Source organism: Sesamum indicum, linkage group LG11 (genome assembly GCF_000512975.1).
Source record: "Sesamum indicum cultivar Zhongzhi No. 13 linkage group LG11, S_indicum_v1.0, whole genome shotgun sequence".
NCBI lineage: Eukaryota > Viridiplantae > Streptophyta > Magnoliopsida > Lamiales > Pedaliaceae > Sesamum > Sesamum indicum.
Window position 1 is genome coordinate 703,464 of NC_026155.1, and position 19,068 is coordinate 722,531.

At 36.5% G+C, this 19,068-nt stretch overlaps 5 protein-coding genes across 9 annotated transcripts; 2 read left to right on the forward strand and 3 right to left on the reverse strand.

Moving 5' to 3' along the window:
• On the reverse strand, positions 561-2,759 carry LOC105173105. 2 transcript variants are annotated; one of them, XM_011094756.2, is made up of 4 exons: positions 2,342-2,759; positions 2,170-2,219; positions 1,247-1,986; positions 561-982 (listed from the first exon to the last, which is right to left on the reverse strand). In XM_011094756.2, the coding sequence occupies exons 3-4, from the start codon at positions 1,963-1,965 to the stop codon at positions 967-969; spliced, it is 735 nt and encodes a 244-aa protein (XP_011093058.1). In that variant the 5' UTR covers positions 1,966-1,986; positions 2,170-2,219; positions 2,342-2,759; the 3' UTR covers positions 561-966. The 2 variants fall into 2 exon arrangements, with proteins under 2 accessions (XP_011093058.1, XP_011093057.1); XM_011094755.2 differs by lacking the exon at positions 2,170-2,219 and having other exon boundaries at positions 2,342-2,757.
• Positions 5,939-6,820, reverse strand: LOC105173146. The gene has a single exon (XM_011094808.1). It carries the CDS (start codon positions 6,818-6,820, stop codon positions 5,939-5,941), a length of 882 nt encoding a protein of 293 aa, XP_011093110.1.
• On the forward strand, positions 9,090-11,967 carry LOC105173107 (protein CURVATURE THYLAKOID 1A, chloroplastic-like). Its single transcript, XM_011094757.2, has 5 exons — positions 9,090-9,341; positions 10,607-10,701; positions 10,819-10,926; positions 11,105-11,176; positions 11,663-11,967. Exons 1-5 carry the CDS (start codon positions 9,275-9,277, stop codon positions 11,726-11,728), a joined length of 408 nt encoding a protein of 135 aa, XP_011093059.1. The 5' UTR covers positions 9,090-9,274; the 3' UTR covers positions 11,729-11,967.
• LOC105173108 lies at positions 13,678-16,791 on the forward strand. Of its 3 annotated transcripts, none has more exons than XM_011094758.2 (3): positions 13,678-13,818; positions 14,349-15,098; positions 15,974-16,791. In XM_011094758.2, exon 2 carries the CDS (start codon positions 14,355-14,357, stop codon positions 15,090-15,092), a length of 738 nt encoding a protein of 245 aa, XP_011093060.1. In that variant the 5' UTR covers positions 13,678-13,818; positions 14,349-14,354; the 3' UTR covers positions 15,093-15,098; positions 15,974-16,791. The 3 variants fall into 3 exon arrangements, with proteins under 3 accessions (XP_011093060.1, XP_011093063.1, XP_020553512.1); XM_011094761.2 differs by lacking the exon at positions 15,974-16,791 and adding an exon at positions 15,461-15,655; XM_020697853.1 differs by lacking the exon at positions 15,974-16,791 and having other exon boundaries at positions 13,678-13,774; positions 14,349-15,299.
• Positions 16,747-18,149, reverse strand: LOC105173109 (eukaryotic translation initiation factor 1A). Of its 2 annotated transcripts, XM_020697854.1 has the most exons (3): positions 18,005-18,149; positions 17,738-17,959; positions 16,747-17,175 (listed from the first exon to the last, which is right to left on the reverse strand). In XM_020697854.1, exons 1-3 carry the CDS (start codon positions 18,035-18,037, stop codon positions 16,993-16,995), a joined length of 438 nt encoding a protein of 145 aa, XP_020553513.1. In that variant the 5' UTR covers positions 18,038-18,149; the 3' UTR covers positions 16,747-16,992. The 2 variants fall into 2 exon arrangements, with proteins under 2 accessions (XP_020553513.1, XP_011093064.1); XM_011094762.2 differs by lacking the exon at positions 18,005-18,149 and having other exon boundaries at positions 17,738-17,995.

Genomic DNA, 19,068 nt, shown 5'->3' on the forward strand with positions numbered 1-19,068 from the left:
CCATTAGGTTTCTAGACAAGGTTTTTAACGAGGTAGGATGTATATGATAAGAAGTGTGCATTCAAAAGGGAGTATTGTAAATATATGTAATATGAATGTATACGCCTCTTGGTATTCCCCCATAATGCTTATGCCCTTTTGTATCTCACACGATATTTTCTAATTATAATATTTATTAGAATAGTTTGTAACCATAATTTTAGTGGTCTATAAATACTACTATATAATTCATTTGTAAATAAGCTTTTGAAATACATATATTGTTTTCTTATTTACTATGATGAGTGCTAATAAACTTAAATTAGTTATATTACGGTTGAGTGGTATTTTTGACTTTACAAAAAAATAATATTACGTGTCATTAATCGTCGTTTGTAAGTGTAGACGGCCTTTTTTTTTTATATAGTATAAATTCAGGTATAACCACCATCCATCTAAATTAGAATTTCCATGTGTGTATGTGTGCAATCATGCTTGGTGTGGAAGCCTTTCAGACAACAAACAAAGAAGGTTGGCCTCTCAATTTAGCTCACCACATGATGTTCATACCATAACTTTATTCAAGATTTTCACCTTTTCCATAAACAGAAAAAGGCAACATATCAATTTCATTAGGGAATCCAAGCAGCCCTTAGTATTCATAGAAATGGACCTGAACCTGATGGTTCCTCAACAGACAACACATTCAAGCATCAATCAATTACAGGATACATATATATATATATAGACATATATAGACTACTCTCAGTTCTTATAGTAGTAATATGATTACATTGTTAGACAAGCCAAGATTTAATGTTGTCTATATAATTTGCATTTGGGAACTGACGAGAACTGGAACTGATGACAGAAAACTTGCCCACAACATTGTACAGATCTTTTCGTGGCCAGTTTATGCCTCTGTAGGCAGGTAATAATCCCAATCTCATGTCCAAATGGACATGATTAGTTTGAAACTTGAAACCATCAGTTTATGTAAACCCTGCAACCAAAAAGTTATCGGTCAAGATCATCAGACAACTATAAGCAGATCATTATCAGACAATCATCATCTAATCCCATCGCATATGCATCAGTATCTCTACAAAAACATATCAGTAACGTTGATCAAAAACCACGAAAATGATCATTCAAGCTTACTGGTCAAGCGGCTAGATCAGGCTTTTGTAACTAAGTTTCTTGCTAATTCGTTCAAATCATGAATCAGTAGACAAACAAAACAGATATTCGGACAGAGTTAACGTACCAGTTAAGTATCTTGAATCGACATTTAGGCATTTCACCACCGTCCCGAACCTGGCTCAATCTCACCCCCTGACACAGCACATCCACCCGAGCTGTGCTAGTAGCCCATCCGCTTCCCTTCAGCCCAATCCCGGTCCTCAATTCAGCATCCACCAACAAGCTCTTGCTCCTGAACCCGTCTTTCAATTCATCCGCAGACTTACTATCAAGAGGCTCCTTCTCGGCCTTCATCGTGAACTTCAAATTCGTCACATTGTTCTTGTTCTGAGTGAATCCGGGCACTGTCTGCCGACCCAAATTCGCATTCCCTTCAGCCGCATTTATTGAAATCTGAGTTCTATCATACACCATTTTCAGTTCCTGGTTCGGGTTCTTGATTTCGACGCCTATGCTGCATTCTGAGTCCAGCATCGGCCCGTCAGGCACAGTGGTGACCTTAAATTTTGTGAAGTTGATCGATGTCAAGTGGATTTCCGGGAGACGGGGCTGGAACCAGAGGTAGAACAAGCCGCCAGCGGAGACGACAGCGAGGATTAGAATAACTGTGAAGATGCAAATGCAGCAGCAGCAAGTGCGGCAACAGGCGCTCCGCCGCTTGTTTTGGTAAAACGACGGCGGCAGTTTTACGGGTTTCCGGGGGCGCGGACGCGGGACTGGAGTGTTGGCCTCTCTATAACCCGGAGGCTTTTGTAGAGGCGGTTTTTGTTGCCCAGACCACATTTTTGTCTCGATTCCCAGATCCTTAAAAACACAAAAAACAAGATACAAAGAATCGAATCGAACTTTTCTGGAAGTATTTCATCATTAATGTTCGGAGAAACAGAAAGGTGTACACTATTGTATAAATTTATACAGTACTATGAGCGAAAATCGAAGAGTTTTTCGGGTATACATCCAGCGATGGGACTAGATTCTTGTTCTTACCGGGAAAAAATTGTGAATGTTCAAGAATCTCAATTAATCATGATCCATGACTGCAGAAAATTGACGGGTTTTATTGGAAAATTCACGAATTCATTAAATTCAGTGAAATCGAAGCAAGTCATTAATGAAGCATTGATTGAACTAACAGAATAAATACACAAGATACACACACCTGGCACTTGGATCGTAATTACAGCATTCTTGAACCTAAAAGAGTTCTTGATGTTTCCGGGGTTGGTCAGAAGGGATAGAATTTCAAGAATTTTGAGGAAAAATATGAATGTTGTAAGAAGGGTTTGAGAGTTAATGTGGAATTTGGGGTAAAAACGAAAAAATAAATGGGAAAGATGAAGAGAGGAAGGTGACGGGATTTAATCAGAGAAATACAAGAGCGGGATTTGCGGGCGGCTGGCCTGGCGGTAAACACTTCAACTAACTGACTTGCAAGAAAACAGGTGGATGTGTGAACTGACCGTAGGAATGTTTTTTCCTTGTGCCATGTACCATGTCAAATTGTATCAATCAGTCAATAGCATCTTGATGTAATAATTATGCAGTCTTCAAGAAAATTGAGTATATCTTGTCAAAAACGACCTCATAATACCTAAACAGGCTAACATTCTCCGCTTTATTATGCAAATTCTTGTAGACCCGCTTGGTGTAAACAATATATACTCTAGTTATTGGCTTGCAGTGGCGTGCCACAGGACACCACCCGATAAGACCGCATGTCTCCATATAGGGGCTAATTATATATTTGGATTTCTGGGGGCTCTGTTGGAAGATTTTGATCTATCATCAGTATAGTGGTTTAGTAGTTAAATTACCAGATTTTCTTTTAAATATTATGAGTTTGAATTCATAATATCAGGTGTTATCATGGATACTATTAAAAAAACATTGATATTATCATGGTATCGCGTTTGATATTAACGGATATCATCAATGGCTCACATAAACTCCAAGAATAATATATTTGATCCAATATTCTTAGGCTGAGAAGGTCTGAAAAGACCGACCAGATATGTATCTGTAAGTACCAACGAGTAAATCGTTGACCTATATAATCAGGTAACATTAAGCTAAGATTGGTCTCTAGTTAGCTCTAACTAAATCACTTGTGGCATCAAGACATCCTCTGAGATACAACAGGCACCAAGAAAATACATGAAAAATTGCTAGCTAGGTCAAGAAAGGCAATAAAAAGCATGCATTGCTCTTTCATTAGCATTAGTCATCAGGTGTTGGGGAAACCAGAGTTGGCAACTGCAGATCAAGTTTCTGCTCTTTCTTTCGGCCTTTGTAAATAACTAAACTGGCAGACTACGTCACTGTTGTAAATTCAACAGAACCATTTAGTTTCTGGAGTTGGGATTCTCTTGCATTAATTGAACCATTTTGAATTCTTCTCCCCAAGTGCAGCTAGGTCGTTCTGTCTGATCCCCGGTTTGCATTTCTTGTCGAAAGGCTTGAACATGATCCTAATCAGTACTGTCCATCTGCTGTCGTTCCTGGAGTAACAGCCTCTATTAATCAGCTAACTTATCGACGTTTCTGTGCTCAAACCAATGACAAAATCCAGTTTCATCACACAAAAATGGCTTGCTTTTCAACTCAAACATTTGCCATTAAACCAGTCTCAATTTCTTGGATGGTTTTATTGCTGATATTGGTTTCAGGTTTCATGCAAAATGTGCTCTTGAAGCCATCTTCAATCTCGGGGACTCAAATTATGATGCAGGGGGATTGTATGTCTGCCACCCCCAATGGCATGACCTACCTCAAGAGACCAACTGGTTAATATACAGATGGGAGGCTGTATATCAATTTTCTTGGTAAGGGTTTCTATATTTTTCTCTGGAATTTATGTTGAAAGATCTATTCTGATGGATTGATCAAGAATCCAGAATCAGCCTCTCAGCTACTGCATTGCTTTTTTGAGCCCTTATTTACAGTCCATTGGATCTGACTCCAGTCATCAAGTCTACTTTGCTACATCTGCTTCACCTGTGCTCTGGCCGAAGGCTTCCTTATATGTCACTGGTGCAAGCCCTTTCTATTTGGCAGTTTAGATCAACCAGAGAAGCAGTTTCTAAGGCAAAAGTTGAAGAATTTTTGTCCGAAGGTAACAACTTTTGCTTGATAACATCATGAATTTTAACTGTCATACTTGAAGGTTTGTTCCCAGGACAAACCAATCTTCCTCAAACAGACATATTCATTAAGCCCTCTACACAATGTATGTTGGCCAGTACAACATCACCCATGCTATAGCTGCAGTCGGCTCAGGTGGATTAAGCATAAAATTGCTGCTGGAATCACCAATGTCATCAAGGTGAACGGAACTCGCTGGCCAGTTTAACTATTTTTTGCTATTAAGATCATAAATTCCCAGCCTTCTCTCAATTGTTAGTGGTTAGTAACCATGTTGAAAATTTGCAGAAGCTCTATTCGTTAGGAGGGTGCACATTTTTGGTGCTCTATCCTGTTCCAATAGGCTACTATGCAGCAGTTCTGATTCAAGTCCCTTGTATAACTGTTTTGTTATCGACTCGTCTGGATGCATGACATCTTTCAACAATGCAATTAAGTACAACTCTGGACTGAAAGAAACACGCCAACAAAACGAGAAATGATCTTCACGATGGGAACGTAATGTACATAGACACTCATTCCCTTCTTCTAGAGCATTAATCAACACCTCACCTAACATGGTTAGAAACGTCACATTCATTCTAAGCTGCAAACATAGTTTTAGGCCTATTAACATGTAACCATTTCTGTGCAGTTCGCAGGGATGCAGCAGGAGATCAGAGCATGCTGTGACTATGGTGGTGGCTCCAAAAATTTCCACCAGGAAGCTTTCTGCAGGTGCACAAAAGAGATTAACAGAAAGAAGGCTACTGTCTCTGCCTGCAGTGATCCTCAGAATTACGTGAGCTGGCATGGAGTCAATCTCGCAGAAAATGCTATAAGATTATGGCATGTGCAATCCTTAGTTGATCTTACTTCTGGTCCTCCATTCTCTCGTAATCAGTATCGTGATATTCAAACAATAAAATGAGATAATAATGGTAATTACTTTGAAGGGAATAATCAGCAGAAACTCATATATGATGAAGAATGAAATGAAATGACCATCCTGTCATAATATATGCAGACATATGTTTTTGTTCCGATATGCAAAACGGCTATATGCATAAACTGAGATTAAAAATCTATGACAAGTGCTTTCTGTTTGAGGTTCAGATTCAGCAGTATATGTAAGGACAGAAAACTTTCAACAGTATGTTTAGATCATATGAATTACAGGGTTACTAGATTTTGCTGAACTTGATAGTATCTTTCTTACACAATATACACAAGCTTGAATGGTTGAGTTCTCTAGTCAATCACATAATACAAAATGTTTGTCAAGGCTGCAACTTACGTTGCAAACCACCATACAACATAGTACATTTAAGTCGATGCAGAAGCAAAATAACCAGCAGGCACTATTTTGAAACAATGATGATTCTGTCTTTCATTCTAACAAGGTATACTTTGACCCTAAAATCCTTACATCTCTCTCAGGAAAGAACCAAAGAAGGACTATTCAACAAAACGTTGCAAGAAATTATCCCACAGACACAGACTAATCAAAATAGCAAGACTGTAGCAGAACCTACTTTTCCAATTCAACTAAAACTGAGAAAACAGAAGTACAAACTTGCCAAAGAGCCCATGTAAAAGATAAATGAAAGAATGTGCAAGAAACTCGAAAACTTGGTCAAGGAAGATAGCTATTCTCGATAGCTGGTTGAGTTCTAATACCTGAAGCAAAAGGCATTCTGCTCCTCCCCACCCAAATTGTGTCCAATCCTTCACTTCTTTCAGAACTTCTCTCCATTTTCTTGATCCTTTTCCCTTTAATCCATCGGTATGCCAAAATACCAATCACAACAAGAAAGACTAATCCCACAACTCCAGCTGCAATCCCCATCACCCAATAGTTCTTCCTGATAGCCTGGTTCGGCTGATAAGGGACTACAACAGAGAAATGACCCTGTCTTCTCACAATACACGAACTTTTCACCGTCATGTTGCTGAATTCCAACGTCCCGTTTATGTCAAACCTAACACATTTCATTGTCACATTCCCATCTTCATGAGTCGAAATATTCGGAAATCGAACAATAATGGGATCATCACTCACCACTTTAAGCTCAATCAGCCCATAACTTGCTGAACTTCTGTTGGGATCATAGGTTAGAAATCCTATGACAGGAGCAACAAACGTGTAATTTGGAACATTATAGTAAGATGATGACAAGTTGCCTAGATTCTGATAGACTAAATCAACTCTCTTTGTAAAGGGCCATGGCAAAACCCATGGTGGGATTGCAAATGATGAATTGTAATTAGACCCATTCTTCCATAGACGACGGGCTCTGAGGCGAACAACAGAAACTTCCATGCCCGAGAAATTGGCAGGAAGAACAACATTATACAGTTTACCAGTACGTGGACGATGGAGTTTCTTGAGTGCATAATCATAAACAAAAGAATCCAACAAATCTCTAGCGTAGTAGCGTTCTGACCCGTGAACAAGCTGCCATAACCACGCATTCAAAATGATACAGACAACGAGCCAATCCCTTCTACAACCCATCAAGAATTCCTTTTCGCACCAAAAATCAGTACAGTACACATGATCTGACATGAAAAATTGTTCGAAAAGATTAATCTTGGATTGATGTATTGCTGTGATCTTCTCAGAGATCCCTTCTTGCGAATGGCTTTCCGACTCCTCCTTCCTGTGTTCTTGATCAACCGGCTATGAATAATTCAATATTCTTGTTGCGATCTCCATGCAATTAAGGAGCTGTGGATGACAGAAAAATTAAGTGGTGGGATATGTTTTGGTTAAGTCGTTGCACAGTATATGAATTCTACATCGGAAGAACCTCTTTTGAGATGTTGCTTTGGTGTTTGATCTTTGTATAATAAACCACTACGCAAGTCTACATTAAGAGTTTATATGCATAGATATAACTAAAGTATACATTTTCATATAAAGGGATTATTATTTCAGATAGCTTTAATTGGAAAAACGTTTATCAATGTATTTCTACATGTCTTAGTTACTACAATTCAATCTTAATCATAACATTATATGGTAAATTGCAATTTGCCCCTTGTGTTAGTAAAAATATTTAAAACACCCTTTCAAAAAATCCCATAATTTTTAAAATATAACAAAACACTCCCTTTATGTTATAAGTGCGCTTCATAAATGTTATTTTTATTTTATAATATAAAATGACAATGTTGTCTTTATCTCTCCACCGTTAGATCTCATCTCATATAAATGAATGGTTCAGAATTTATCAATATTATTTTAAATATATAAATAATTTTAAAATTATGTACATTTTATATATTTAAATATAAATTGATATCTTTAAATTATAGATACTTATACAGAAATATATATTATATTAATGTGTGTGTATATATATATATAGAAAGAGAGGGGTGAGGTGGCGTTGGTCGTTGCCGCGCCGGCGCCAAGGAGGGGTGGGAGGGGGCGTGCGGTGATGATACAAGAGGTAGCCTCTTTCAAAGGGATTTGATACCAAGAACCAAACAACCTTAAATCTTGCCAGGACATTCTTGTCATTTTCAGTTGATCAATGGGTTGTTCACAGTGGGTATCATTTCAATTAAATTATTTAATGCTCCAATAAGGCCATGTTCACAGTTGCTCTCTCCAAGAACAGCTCTTGTAAGCAAACAGACAAAGAGTTGAACCTTAACCTTTTTTGGTAAGAAACACTATACCTAATGGAGAAGTATGATCCAGTTCCAGTGTATTGGCAAGAGAAGAAAGAACGGAGAATAGTTGTTGAAGGCATTGATGAGTGTTTCAGGTTTATTAATTACACTTGATACAAAAATGTAAGAGCCCGTTTGGTTGTATTTTTATTTTTATTTTCAGTTTCTAATAATTGGAATTATGTAGAAATGTTTTATTGATTTTTGTGCAAAAATTGAGAATATATTTGGATTAGTTGTTTCCAAATATAGGTATGTAGGTGTGAGAATATTAAATATAGGTATATGTATTTTTGATGTGAGAGAAAGATAACTATGACAAGCCCATGTGACCTATATAAATTTAAAATTGAGAATTAAAATAGGATTGTAATCTCACTAAAAATGACTTGACCAAACAAATTCCCACCTACCCAAATAGTGAAAAGTGGAAAAAATCTCATTGAAAACACAATCAAACAAGCTCTTAATTTTCATAAGCATTGGGGGTACGGTGGGAATTTCCTACGTAGAAGTTGAGGATAAGAAGGGGTACAAAAATTAATTACACTTAGACCTCGTCTAAAAATACAAAATTATACTTTTCTTTAAAAAATTCTAAGATTATATTTATACCCCCTCCAAAATTCTATTATTTACATTTAACTCTCTTTTATTAGGATATGGACAAAAATTAACTTTAGCAATAAAATTACATAAAATTTTTAATTTTATCCATGTTAATATTCTCATGTATTATACTTATAAGGACAAAAATATATATGAGAATATTAAATGAAACATAAAATTGAAAATTTGTATATTTTTTTTTATAACGTCAGTATTTTTTATTTAAATTTTAATAAAAAAATAAGTATAAATAGAGAATTTCTAGAGAGAGTGAAAGTATAATTTTAAAAAATTTTATAATTTATATTTTTATGAGGGATCTGAGTGTAATTAAAAAATAAAGCAACGGCAACAAAGAAAATACAAGAACTGGGAATCAAATAGAGTGGAATTCTCGGAAAGCAAGATTTTCAAGATAGAGAATCCACCAATTAGGAAGCCCGAAGCTTCCACGTGTCAACAGCTGAGATCATCTGAGCATTGACCTAAAAATTATTGTGGATAGCAAGAAAGTTTGCTCAAATGTGTTTTGCAGAAGAGAGGATTTTCTTGAATCTCAAGAGATAGGGAAACTGAGGCTAAGCAGAATCGCGGAAGACTCCAAAACTGTTGTTAATTTTATCTTTTGTTCAAATCCCATTTCGTTTCAGCAGCCTTTGTTTGGTTTGTCAGCCAAGAAATGGCAGCGGCATCTCCCTTGCCTAGCCGTCCTTCCCTATCCTCCATTTCATTCAAGCAGCTCAAAGGTACGATCTTTTTCATTTTCCCCTTGTCTAAGTTATGTGATTAATCTACCCACCCAACCCAACTTTTGAAATTCATCCCATTGAGCAAGTTAAGCTTTTTGACCTGTAGAATGGTGGGCTTGCACTGGATTATGATAATCTCTCAACTCTTTTATTGTTTTGCTATCTTAGATTTTTCACTGTTTAGTTGAGTTCTTGATTGTATTGTTCTGACTTGTACTTGGATGACGTTAGGTATAAATGTAGTACATGATTAATGTGTTGCATATTGGCCACAAGAGATATAATTATCTGATGCTGTCATTTAAAGTTACTTGTTCTTCTTAGGATTTACTAGGGTTAAGCGTTCAATTTTGCCTGCTGCAATCACTCAGAATTTCAGAAACTATTATACTTGGGTGTGACTAAAGCAATTTGCAGTAGTGCGCGCGAGGCAAGATGTTTTTGGGAAGCCACTGAATACGGAAGTTCATAAAATCTTTAAAAATTTAATTGGATTTGAAGTTATAGTTAGTTGATCTAAGTGGTTTTGTTCGAGTCATGTAGGAAGTACTGGTGCTTGAGGAAGGGGAATAAGTGTATTTGGCTTGTTCTCTTGTCCTATCTATGTCGCCTTGGATTGTGGTCTAGCCGGGATGCTTAAGAAATGCCAGGTCGTCTGTTATGAGTGAAAAGTATGACTCTTGCTTAAATTTGTCGCTATTGTCTTGTTTGGTTCTCATGGATAGGGAAATGAGCAAAAGTTGAATTCTTGAACATCTGAAAATTTTGAACCTTCTTGTTAAATTTATATTTTTCAAGAATTGAGTTACTGTGATAGTGCTAAGGTTACTAATAATCGGTCTGAAGTATGATGCGTGTGATAACCCCTGTTAGCCCAACTTTTGAGGGTGATCACTCCTTCTCACTTTCTTGCAAGAGTTATAAGTTATATTAATCACACTCGTTAACATGCTTCTTACTATTCTGGATATAGCAAATCTTACTATGAAACCCTTTTCACTTTATAAACATGTAAGGTGTAAATGACGGCTAAGAAAGACTGCAACATTAATTCTTTCAGATAGATTGCTGCAAAAGGATAAAGCGTTCTCATCAGATCTTTTTAAATTCATGTCAGTTCTTTTATAAATCCTCTGGTCACGGTTTTGGGATGAACTAAATGATACCTATCTTACGGAAATTATAACCAATAATTTGCTCTCCTCCAAAGTCTTTTGCCTAGTATTTTTGTGCTTATTTTGGTTGGTATTCTACTGAAACAGCACCCAGGAGGTCTGCTCGGCTCCTGGCCAAGGCTTCTTCATCAGAGGACACACCTATCGATGCTAATGAATTGTTCACAGACCTGAAGGAAAAGGTGCTTATGCTCAAATTTTGTGGAGGAAAATTGAAGCTTTTTTCCTATATTTATAATACTCAATATTTTTCTTTCTTGCTATTTGCACGGTTCATCTCTTGCTGTCATGTTTTATAGTGGGATGCTGTTGAAAACAAGTCCACAGTACTTATTTATGGAGGTGGTGCAGTTGTAGCAGTTTGGTTGGCCTCAGTAGTCGTTGGTGCAATCAACTCAGTCCCTTTGGTATGTTTCTTGAAAAAAAATTAGTCGTCTGTCATATATTACCATTTATGTGTAATCAAGTGGATTTTCTTTTTTCAATTTTCTGGTCAGTAAGCACACGTCTGACGAAAATAACTTCTTCCATTGGTGTTGTCTCTGACTAACATGAGAAACTATTTCCATAAAATCTCTATTTCAGCTTCCGAAGATCATGGAGTTGGTTGGACTTGGATACACAGGATGGTTTGTATACCGATACCTTCTTTTCAAGGTACACTTTCTAGTCTACTCCTTAATGACATACAAATACGGTAACACCAACTCTGCACTTCCTGGAACTAATGACTTGGAGATCTGTGTTACATGTAACTTGTAAAGTGTCTAATCAATGGAGTGTCTTAGGCGTAGCTCGTCTCATTTCCTGTAGCAAATTGGAGTAGAAACTCCTTGTACCTGTTATTGCATCTGGAGAAATGCTTTTTTTGTTCAAAAACCTATTGTTTGACTCTTTCTGATACCTTACTGTATAAATTGATGTAATCTTGTTGTATGACAAAAGTTTTTCAAAGTTTTCCCTCCATAACTAACAGTTGACACATAAAAGCAAGAATTATTATAACAAAAGTGTCTGAAGAGTTTCTTTGCGAATTTTGCAAGGACATACATTCTTCCATTGAATGCCTAATCCTCGAACGTGTAAGAAATACAACATTACCTGTAGATACTGTCTTCTGATAAGTGGTATTCTCTCTTGCAGTCGAGTAGAAAAGAACTTGCAACAGACATCGAAGCAATAAAGAAGAAGATTACTGGAACTGAATGAATGCAATGCGGCCAGGCGCCAATAATCCTCCTGTATTCATCTCAACTTCCCGTCGAGCTTTACTTACACGTATATTCTGCATAAGAGGCATCTTTCTGGTGTTAATAATGTAGAAAAGGTCATGTGTATGTCTTTTACGCTTCACTTTGTTATGCGAATGATGTTTCAGCAATCTACCCGAACGGCTTCCATTGCATTCTGTTCATGTTTATAAAATCTCACTTTTGTTTTAAGTTCTATCAACTTTGCATCTGCAGTTCGGACAGGAACTGAACTTGCTTCAGTCTTCCGCCACAGGAAGACCATAGTTCTTTAATCCTTGTATTATGGTACAATATTAATCTAGTTTTGGATTCTTAAGAATTATTAGAGAACAGCAGCCTCACGTTGCCCACAAATCATTTTTTTTTTTTTTTTTACGCTTTCCCCATCCAACTTTTTGAATTTGTTGTATTTTACACATTTTAAGGAATAATGATGGAATATTTTATTTGAGTATTTTCATGTACTTAGGAGTGATTTCGAATTCAGTAAAATTCTAAGGATTAAATGCAAATACCCCCAGTGTATAGCGTCATTTGTAAAAAGGTTGGGGCAGAGTGCAAATGACCCCATACATTAGGGGGTGTCTGCATCTAGCCCTTACAATTTTATCAAACTCAAAATCGTGTTCAGGCTTGTGTACACACGCCAACCGAATACTCTGTCGTTATTCCCCAAAAAATACAAAGTGCAATAATCAAAATGTTAGGTGGAAAAGTGTAAAAAAAGAAAAGGTTGAAAGTGCAAATGACTTCATACATTAGAGGGTGTCTACATTTAACCCTTACAAATACCTCCTTACTGTTTGAAAAATTTCAAATACCACCTCAATCCTAACATTCATCTAATAACGAGCCAATTATGTTAGTCTCCATTAGTTTTTTATCCAATTTTTGTAATGAATTGATCCGTTTGGATTATAAATTATAAATTTATATATTTTTTAAAATTTTTAAGATATTTTTATGAACTAATATTCCTTATAAATTATTTATTTTACCTATCATCTAGGGACTACATAAATATTTTTCAATTAAAAAGAATATCTATAATCTATAAACAATGGGAAACATTCATAATCATGCCAAAATTGAGAAAAAAGTAATTGTGAATTTACCCCTTTTTCCCTTCTTCCATAAATTTTGACCCACATAAATTTGAGGGAATTTGGCAGAACGAGGAAATATTTTCTCTTGGATTTTGGTATTATTTTATGGGGTGAATAGCAATTTACTCTTCTTGAAAATGAGTACATTATCCTCTTATTAAAAATATAGCAATTTACCTCCTATACTTTTTGAAATAAAACAATTTACCTCCTTATATAGCGAGGTAAATTGGTTCATTTTAAAAAATATAGGGAGATAAATTATTGTATTTTAAGAAATATAGGGAGGTAAATTGCTATTTATTTTTTCATAAAGGGATAATTTGCTCATTTGCAATATCATAAGGGGTTGCTTGCATTTTTTATTCTATGGTACGCATATCATTTTGAAATTTTATTATTTTAAAAAGACGAACGCCAATTATATATTAATGTAAGTAAGAGTGTAATAATAGAGATCCTCATTAATGGGACATCTTTTGAAAAAAAACAATTAGTCATTTAATTGGAAATTCCAAGATTTCAAATCACTTTATTAAACTTAAAATTGAACCAGTAAGCAGCCTCTCAACTTTGGATTAATTATTTTTTAGGATAAAAATTCTTGAATATTACATAAAGATCGATTTTTTTAACTATATTCGAATACATTTATAAAAAAAGTAAATAGGAGGAACATATTGGGTTCATTTCTAATTACCATGTAATTTGTGGGTCGAAATAAAATATTTGAATAATTATATTTGCCATCAAAAGCCCTTAAATTATTGAAAATTCAGTTTCCACCCCACCAGAATTGTAAAATATAAACTAGTAGGTGGGGGTTTGGGTAGGGGTTTTCGCGAGCAGTAGCACTGCCATTACTCACCCAGATTTGCAGCACATCGCCACCAACGGTATCTCATCTATTTCAACGAATTCGTTTCCTTTTCTATTTCCGGTGAGAACTTTTTTGAATCTCGTTTCCTTTTTCATTACTATGCTTATCATTTCTCCCAAGAATTCTTGGCAGCCTATTGTTTTGATTTTTGGGGATAATATTAGTGGGAAAGAGGCTCGTAAAGGATTTTCAATGCTAGCAGGCTCTAGGGCTTAATGCAAAAGGTTCAATCTTGATATCTGTATTTTGATCTTTGTGCTTTTCTTTTAAGTCTTTTTGGGTGCGGAAACTTGATTTATTTGGAGGTATTTTTTTGAGATTCCAGGTGAGTTATATGGATACCTACTTGTTTATTGTGCCTCTAATGCGTGGATTTTATTTTATTTTTTATATTGGCTGTTATGAGATAGGATCGAGTAATAGTTTATTTCTTTGGGCGAAGGTTAATATTTTGAAAAAAGTTTTGAAGTTTTATGGAATTTATTCATCAATTTGGATTAGCCTTGAAATATTTGCTAAGAATGAAGAAGAAAGGTTGTTTTTCTTTTTTATATTTTTGTATTATGTGATGAGGGACTGGGTTGGTGCAGTGCAAGATGATGAGGTCAACCTTGATGGAGAAATTGAAGCCCTTGAACTCATCGTTGGATTCTTTGAGTTACCAATTCTTGCAGAGATGTTCTGTCAGTGGAACAGCAAAGGGGAAGGCTAAGATCAAAGCTGGGCAGCCATTGAAGAGATCGAAAGTCACTACTAAAAAGGGGTCAGCTTCAGATTCTGCTCAAAAAGAAGGACCAAGAAAGCGGAGTGAATTTGACGAAATGGTTGATCAATGCTTGACTGCAACACCACCACTCAGGTTCTTGAAGCCCAAAGAGAAGGCAAGGGAAGCTGAGCGAGAAAAAATGGGGCTCATAAGCAAGGCCAATGAGCAAGCAAAACAGAAGCTAAAGAAAAAAAAGGATGAGTTTGCTTCGCCTTGGATCATGGGAACTCCGGGTATGGACTTGATTAGCTTAGGTTTAGTTGATGCTGATAAGATTCCAAAATATGAGCTTACTGTTGAGGATGGAAGAGGGCTCGCTAAGGAGTATAGTAGGGTTCTAATGAGGAAGCATAGGGCGAGGCAGGCTGCAGAGTCGACCCTGTTGCGGTTAAAGAAAGAAGCAATTGAGGCATTGCCTGAGGACTTGAAGGCAGCGGCTTTAGTCCCAGATTTGACCCCATTTCCAGTGAACCGTTTTATGGCAACACTGACACCACCAATTGAAGGCTACATTGAGAAGATTAATGAGGCAGCAAGAAAGAGTGCTGCCAAGGAGAAGCTTAGATGATGAAAGGTTAGAACAGTTGTAATGTTTTCTCTGTTGTGTTGCCTGATTGTTTCATAATCTGCTGCAACTTATATGGTTCAATTATGAGGTTAGAGTTTGCCTTTGCTAAATTAAGACTTTTTATCCATCTCGGCATCAGTATGACTTAGCAAAGTATAACAGACATTATGCTATACGAACGGTATAAAGTTTCAGTAGTTTAGTTAATTGTTACTAGTGTTTGTTTGCTGAAAACCCAGGAGAAGACCGAGCAAGAAAATGCACCAAAATTAAAAAACAGTACTTGTTGAATGACTTGATAAATACCAAATTTGTGTGACCAGCAAAATCTAACTGTATAAATGATGACGAGTATTTCCAATTGCCAGGATTATACTGCTGTTTGTGGTTCTGAGAATTTGCTGTTGGATAGATCCCAGTCAAAGCTGCTGAATAAGTTCACAACTTAAACTCACTGGAGGTTAATTCTGGGCAGTTTTGGGTTAGGTTTTGAGGTATTCTTAATGACTAGACTATATGTGTCATTCTAGCGGACCAGTTCTTGCAATGATCTATTCTTTGTTACCCTCTCTGTGTTAGTCACATGCATGCTTATTTGATATCTGTTGAGTTGCCTAATGAATAGTTGGACACTCATCCATCTCAATTTTGATGGGCGCCAATGTCATTCCAGCTGTTAAAATCTGAGAGTTAAGCAAACCAGACCCTGTGGGCAACCCCTTCAATTCTGTTATTAAACTGTCTTTCTTGGCTGGCTGTTTTGTGAATCCTGAACTTCTCTCCTACAATCCTGTAAACTTGGACTACATGTGCTCGTTGTCTATGCCAAGTTGTCTAGGTTATTGGAACAGTTAACTACTTTCTATTGCTATTCCTGACAGTCAAAATAGTCGTTCTCATTCAGCGAGAAAATCCAACGATGAAAAGAGAGAAATTCAACAGACCTAGTGAAGCAGCTGGGATGAGAACAGGGAAGTTCATTCTGTTGCTATACTATATGTTCCGTCTAGGTAATTGCTTAAACTGAGGGGGTGAATTTGCAACTTAGATCCCACATAGCGTTCCTGGTTGAATTTGCCTGTATATCAACAAATCTCTAGGGCGAGGGCAAAGGCGTGGCTTAGTGGTAAGCAGCAGTGGGTGATCAAGGATCAAAAGTTTGGGATGGCTCTGACTGCGAAGAACAAAAACTAAAACTACGATTTTGTTGCATTATATATTTCAACAATGCATGCGTGTTATAATTTTTGTTCCCGTCCATCATATCTACGCATGCTCTGTTCAGAAAGCCAATGAAAACATTGACCCAAGACTTGAAGATTAAACAACCTCAGCAGCAAGAAATAGCCCTTTGCAGAACACAATCTCCACCAACTAAAGTGCCAGAAGATACCCAAAACATTGAAAACAAAAGTTGTAACTCCCTGTTATTGCAAGAGTATGACCCACACATAAAACTTTATCACTTAAACACTACAAAGAGGTTAACACCTCTATTGTGTATCTAGTAAAGAACCCAACAGAAGGCCCTCAAAACAAAGTCCCAGTACTCACAAGGCGTCTAGAGCTTGCCAATGTCACAACGGTCACACAAAACATATGAATAAATCTCCAGTAATGCATAACTAAAGTACCCAAGAAAAAGGAAAGTAAACATCGCAACAGCCAGTTATTGCAACGGTGCTACGAAATAAATTGTCATACAAGAAAGCTCGCACATAAAACTTTAGGATATAACTTAAACGGTACATATTAGAGACCCCCTCCTTTTTGTATTTAGTAAAGAACCTACGAGGCAATATTCTTGAAAGAAACACAAGTCCCACTTCTCACAAAGTATTCTTAGAGTTTGTCAATGTCCTTGTTCTCGAATTCACTTTGTACTTCTCGCTAAAAGTGTCTAGAGTTTGTCGATGTCCTCGTCTTCAAACTCAATGTAATCGTCGCCAGGGCCATCATCCTCCTCGTCAAGTCCACCAGCAATACCCTCATTAAGCCTAGTGCTCTCTGGCAGCTCGCCATAAGCCTTCAACAGCCTTGCTTCATCAGGCATGTATTTCAAGATTACATCAGCCTTGTCATCCTATTGAACAGCCAAGCAGGGGCATTAGAAGACAAGATCAGCTTCATGGTGACCACATTCATCAATTCAACACAAAATTAAACATATATTCAACATTAGTACTATATGCAGCTGCATGCTTCATCCCACATAAAAGTCAAGTTTTCGGTTATAGTTAAGAGTTTCAAGCGGGTCCAACGCAATCCCAGATAAAAACCAAGATTCCACACAACAGAAACAAAAACCGAATTTTAATAACATAAAAAGTAAAGTAGAAAAACAAGGAACAGCACCCCCCCACCACCCAAAAACATAAATAAGTAAATAAATAAAGGTAAGAACAATCCCATATTATGAAGCTTCATGCTTATTTTCTCGGGACCTCTCCGCCTAAGGGCATGAATTACTGTTAACCGCAATCAAATAGGTGTAAGAATATTGAAATAAAAATACTTAAAACATAAATAGATAGAATTTATCTGGCAGGGAAAGAAACTACAAAGCACAAGAAACCCCAACAGAAAAAGAAACGAGCTAATTCGTGAAAATAACCAACTCAAGAACCCAAAAAAGGAATGATTACTTGATAATCGCGGAGGCCGACGAGGATAATATCACCGGCAGCGATCCAGACCTTCTTGTGCATCTTGCCACGGATATGGCACAAGCGCTTAACGCCATCGATGCACATGGCCTCACATCTGCCGTTCCCGAGCATACGCAGGACCTGCGCGTACTCCTGGCCGTCCTCCTTGAACACCAGCTCTCGCTTCTCATCATCGGCTTCGTTCTTTCCCCTCTTCCGCTTCTTAACTCCCTTTCCCTTGTTCTTCGGCATCGCTGCAGTGCGATTCTTACCTCCCTTTCCCTTGTTCTTCGGCATCGCTGCAGCAAAACCCTAGATCCGACGGCTCCCCTTTTTTCCTTGATGAATTTCTTGATTTTCTTCTTGATGCTTCTTCTATCCGAGAGAGACCTGAGTTTGTTTCTTTTTATTATTTTATATATATATAGTCTCTCTCTCTCTCTCTCTCTCTCTCTCACAACATGGCCATTTCTTCAGTTTGTTTGTGGGCCTGATGGGCCGATATAGTCAAAGTTGGAGGCCCACACCGCCACAACCATTAAGTATTGTCTTATTATTTAGGATAAATTACATCCACACCCCAATTTTATAACCATCTCTCCCCAATATTTGGCATAATTACAAGTTCTTTTTTATTATTTGAAAAAGAAAATATTCGTTGATTTTAATGTTCGTCTAATAATGATCCATATCTATTAGTCTTCATTGGATTTTCTTTTAATTTTTTGCATTAAATTGCCCAAAATGCTCTTTTATATTATAATTTATAATTTTTATATACTTTTTTAGAATTTTTTTGAAATATTTTTTTGTGTAGCTTCATATTTTCTTTTTATATATTTTCAAATATTTTTCTTTTTTTATTGAAAAACAAATTCAGCAAGTCTATCCCGTTTAGTGGCAACATAATTATTTTTTATTTGAATAATTTTTCAAACAATAAGAGATATTTATAATTATACTAAACATCATTTCACCCTATTATTTAGTTTGAGTATTTCAAAAAGAAGGCGGCAATCCTTAGAGCAATACTGAACCAACTGTAGTTTGAAAAAAATAAGATTCAACCTTATTTGGAATGGTGTTTGGTTGATGGTATACAAGATTGCTAACAAGTTGTCAGCATTGGAGTTCCGATATATACTTGATTAATGTGATGTTTCATTGTATTCTATATGTACATGAGTGCATGCGACATATAGATTATTTCAAATTGGTTTTTTCTAAACGATTGGAACAGGCTATATATATATATATATATATATATGTGTGTGTCTGTGTGTTTATACATGAATCTAATTTTCAGCTTTTTAAGAAAGTGTAACTTA

Coding starts and splice junctions, on each gene's coding strand:
- LOC105173109 (XM_020697854.1), bottom strand. CDS start 18,037: ATGCCGAAGAACAAGGGAAAGGGAGGTAAGAAT. Junction 17,960..18,004: donor AGGGAAAGGGAGGTAAGAAT/CGCACTGCAGCG, acceptor GGAGTTAAGAAG/CGGAAGAGGGGAAAGAACGA. Junction 17,176..17,737: donor TCGGCCTCCGCGATTATCAA/GTAATCATTCCT, acceptor GCTGTTCAATAG/GATGACAAGGCTGATGTAAT.
- LOC105173108 (XM_011094758.2), top strand. CDS start 14,355: ATGATGAGGTCAACCTTGATGGAGAAATTGAAGCCCTTGAACTCATCG.
- LOC105173107 (XM_011094757.2), top strand. CDS start 9,275: ATGGCAGCGGCATCTCCCTTGCCTAGCCGTCCTTCCCTATCCTCCATT. Junction 9,342..10,606: donor TTCATTCAAGCAGCTCAAAG/GTACGATCTTTT, acceptor CTACTGAAACAG/CACCCAGGAGGTCTGCTCGG. Junction 11,177..11,662: donor ACCGATACCTTCTTTTCAAG/GTACACTTTCTA, acceptor TCTCTCTTGCAG/TCGAGTAGAAAAGAACTTGC.
- LOC105173146 (XM_011094808.1), bottom strand. CDS start 6,820: ATGGGTTGTAGAAGGGATTGGCTCGTTGTCTGTATCATTTTGAATGCG.
- LOC105173105 (XM_011094756.2), bottom strand. CDS start 1,965: ATGTGGTCTGGGCAACAAAAACCGCCTCTACAAAAGCCTCCGGGTTAT.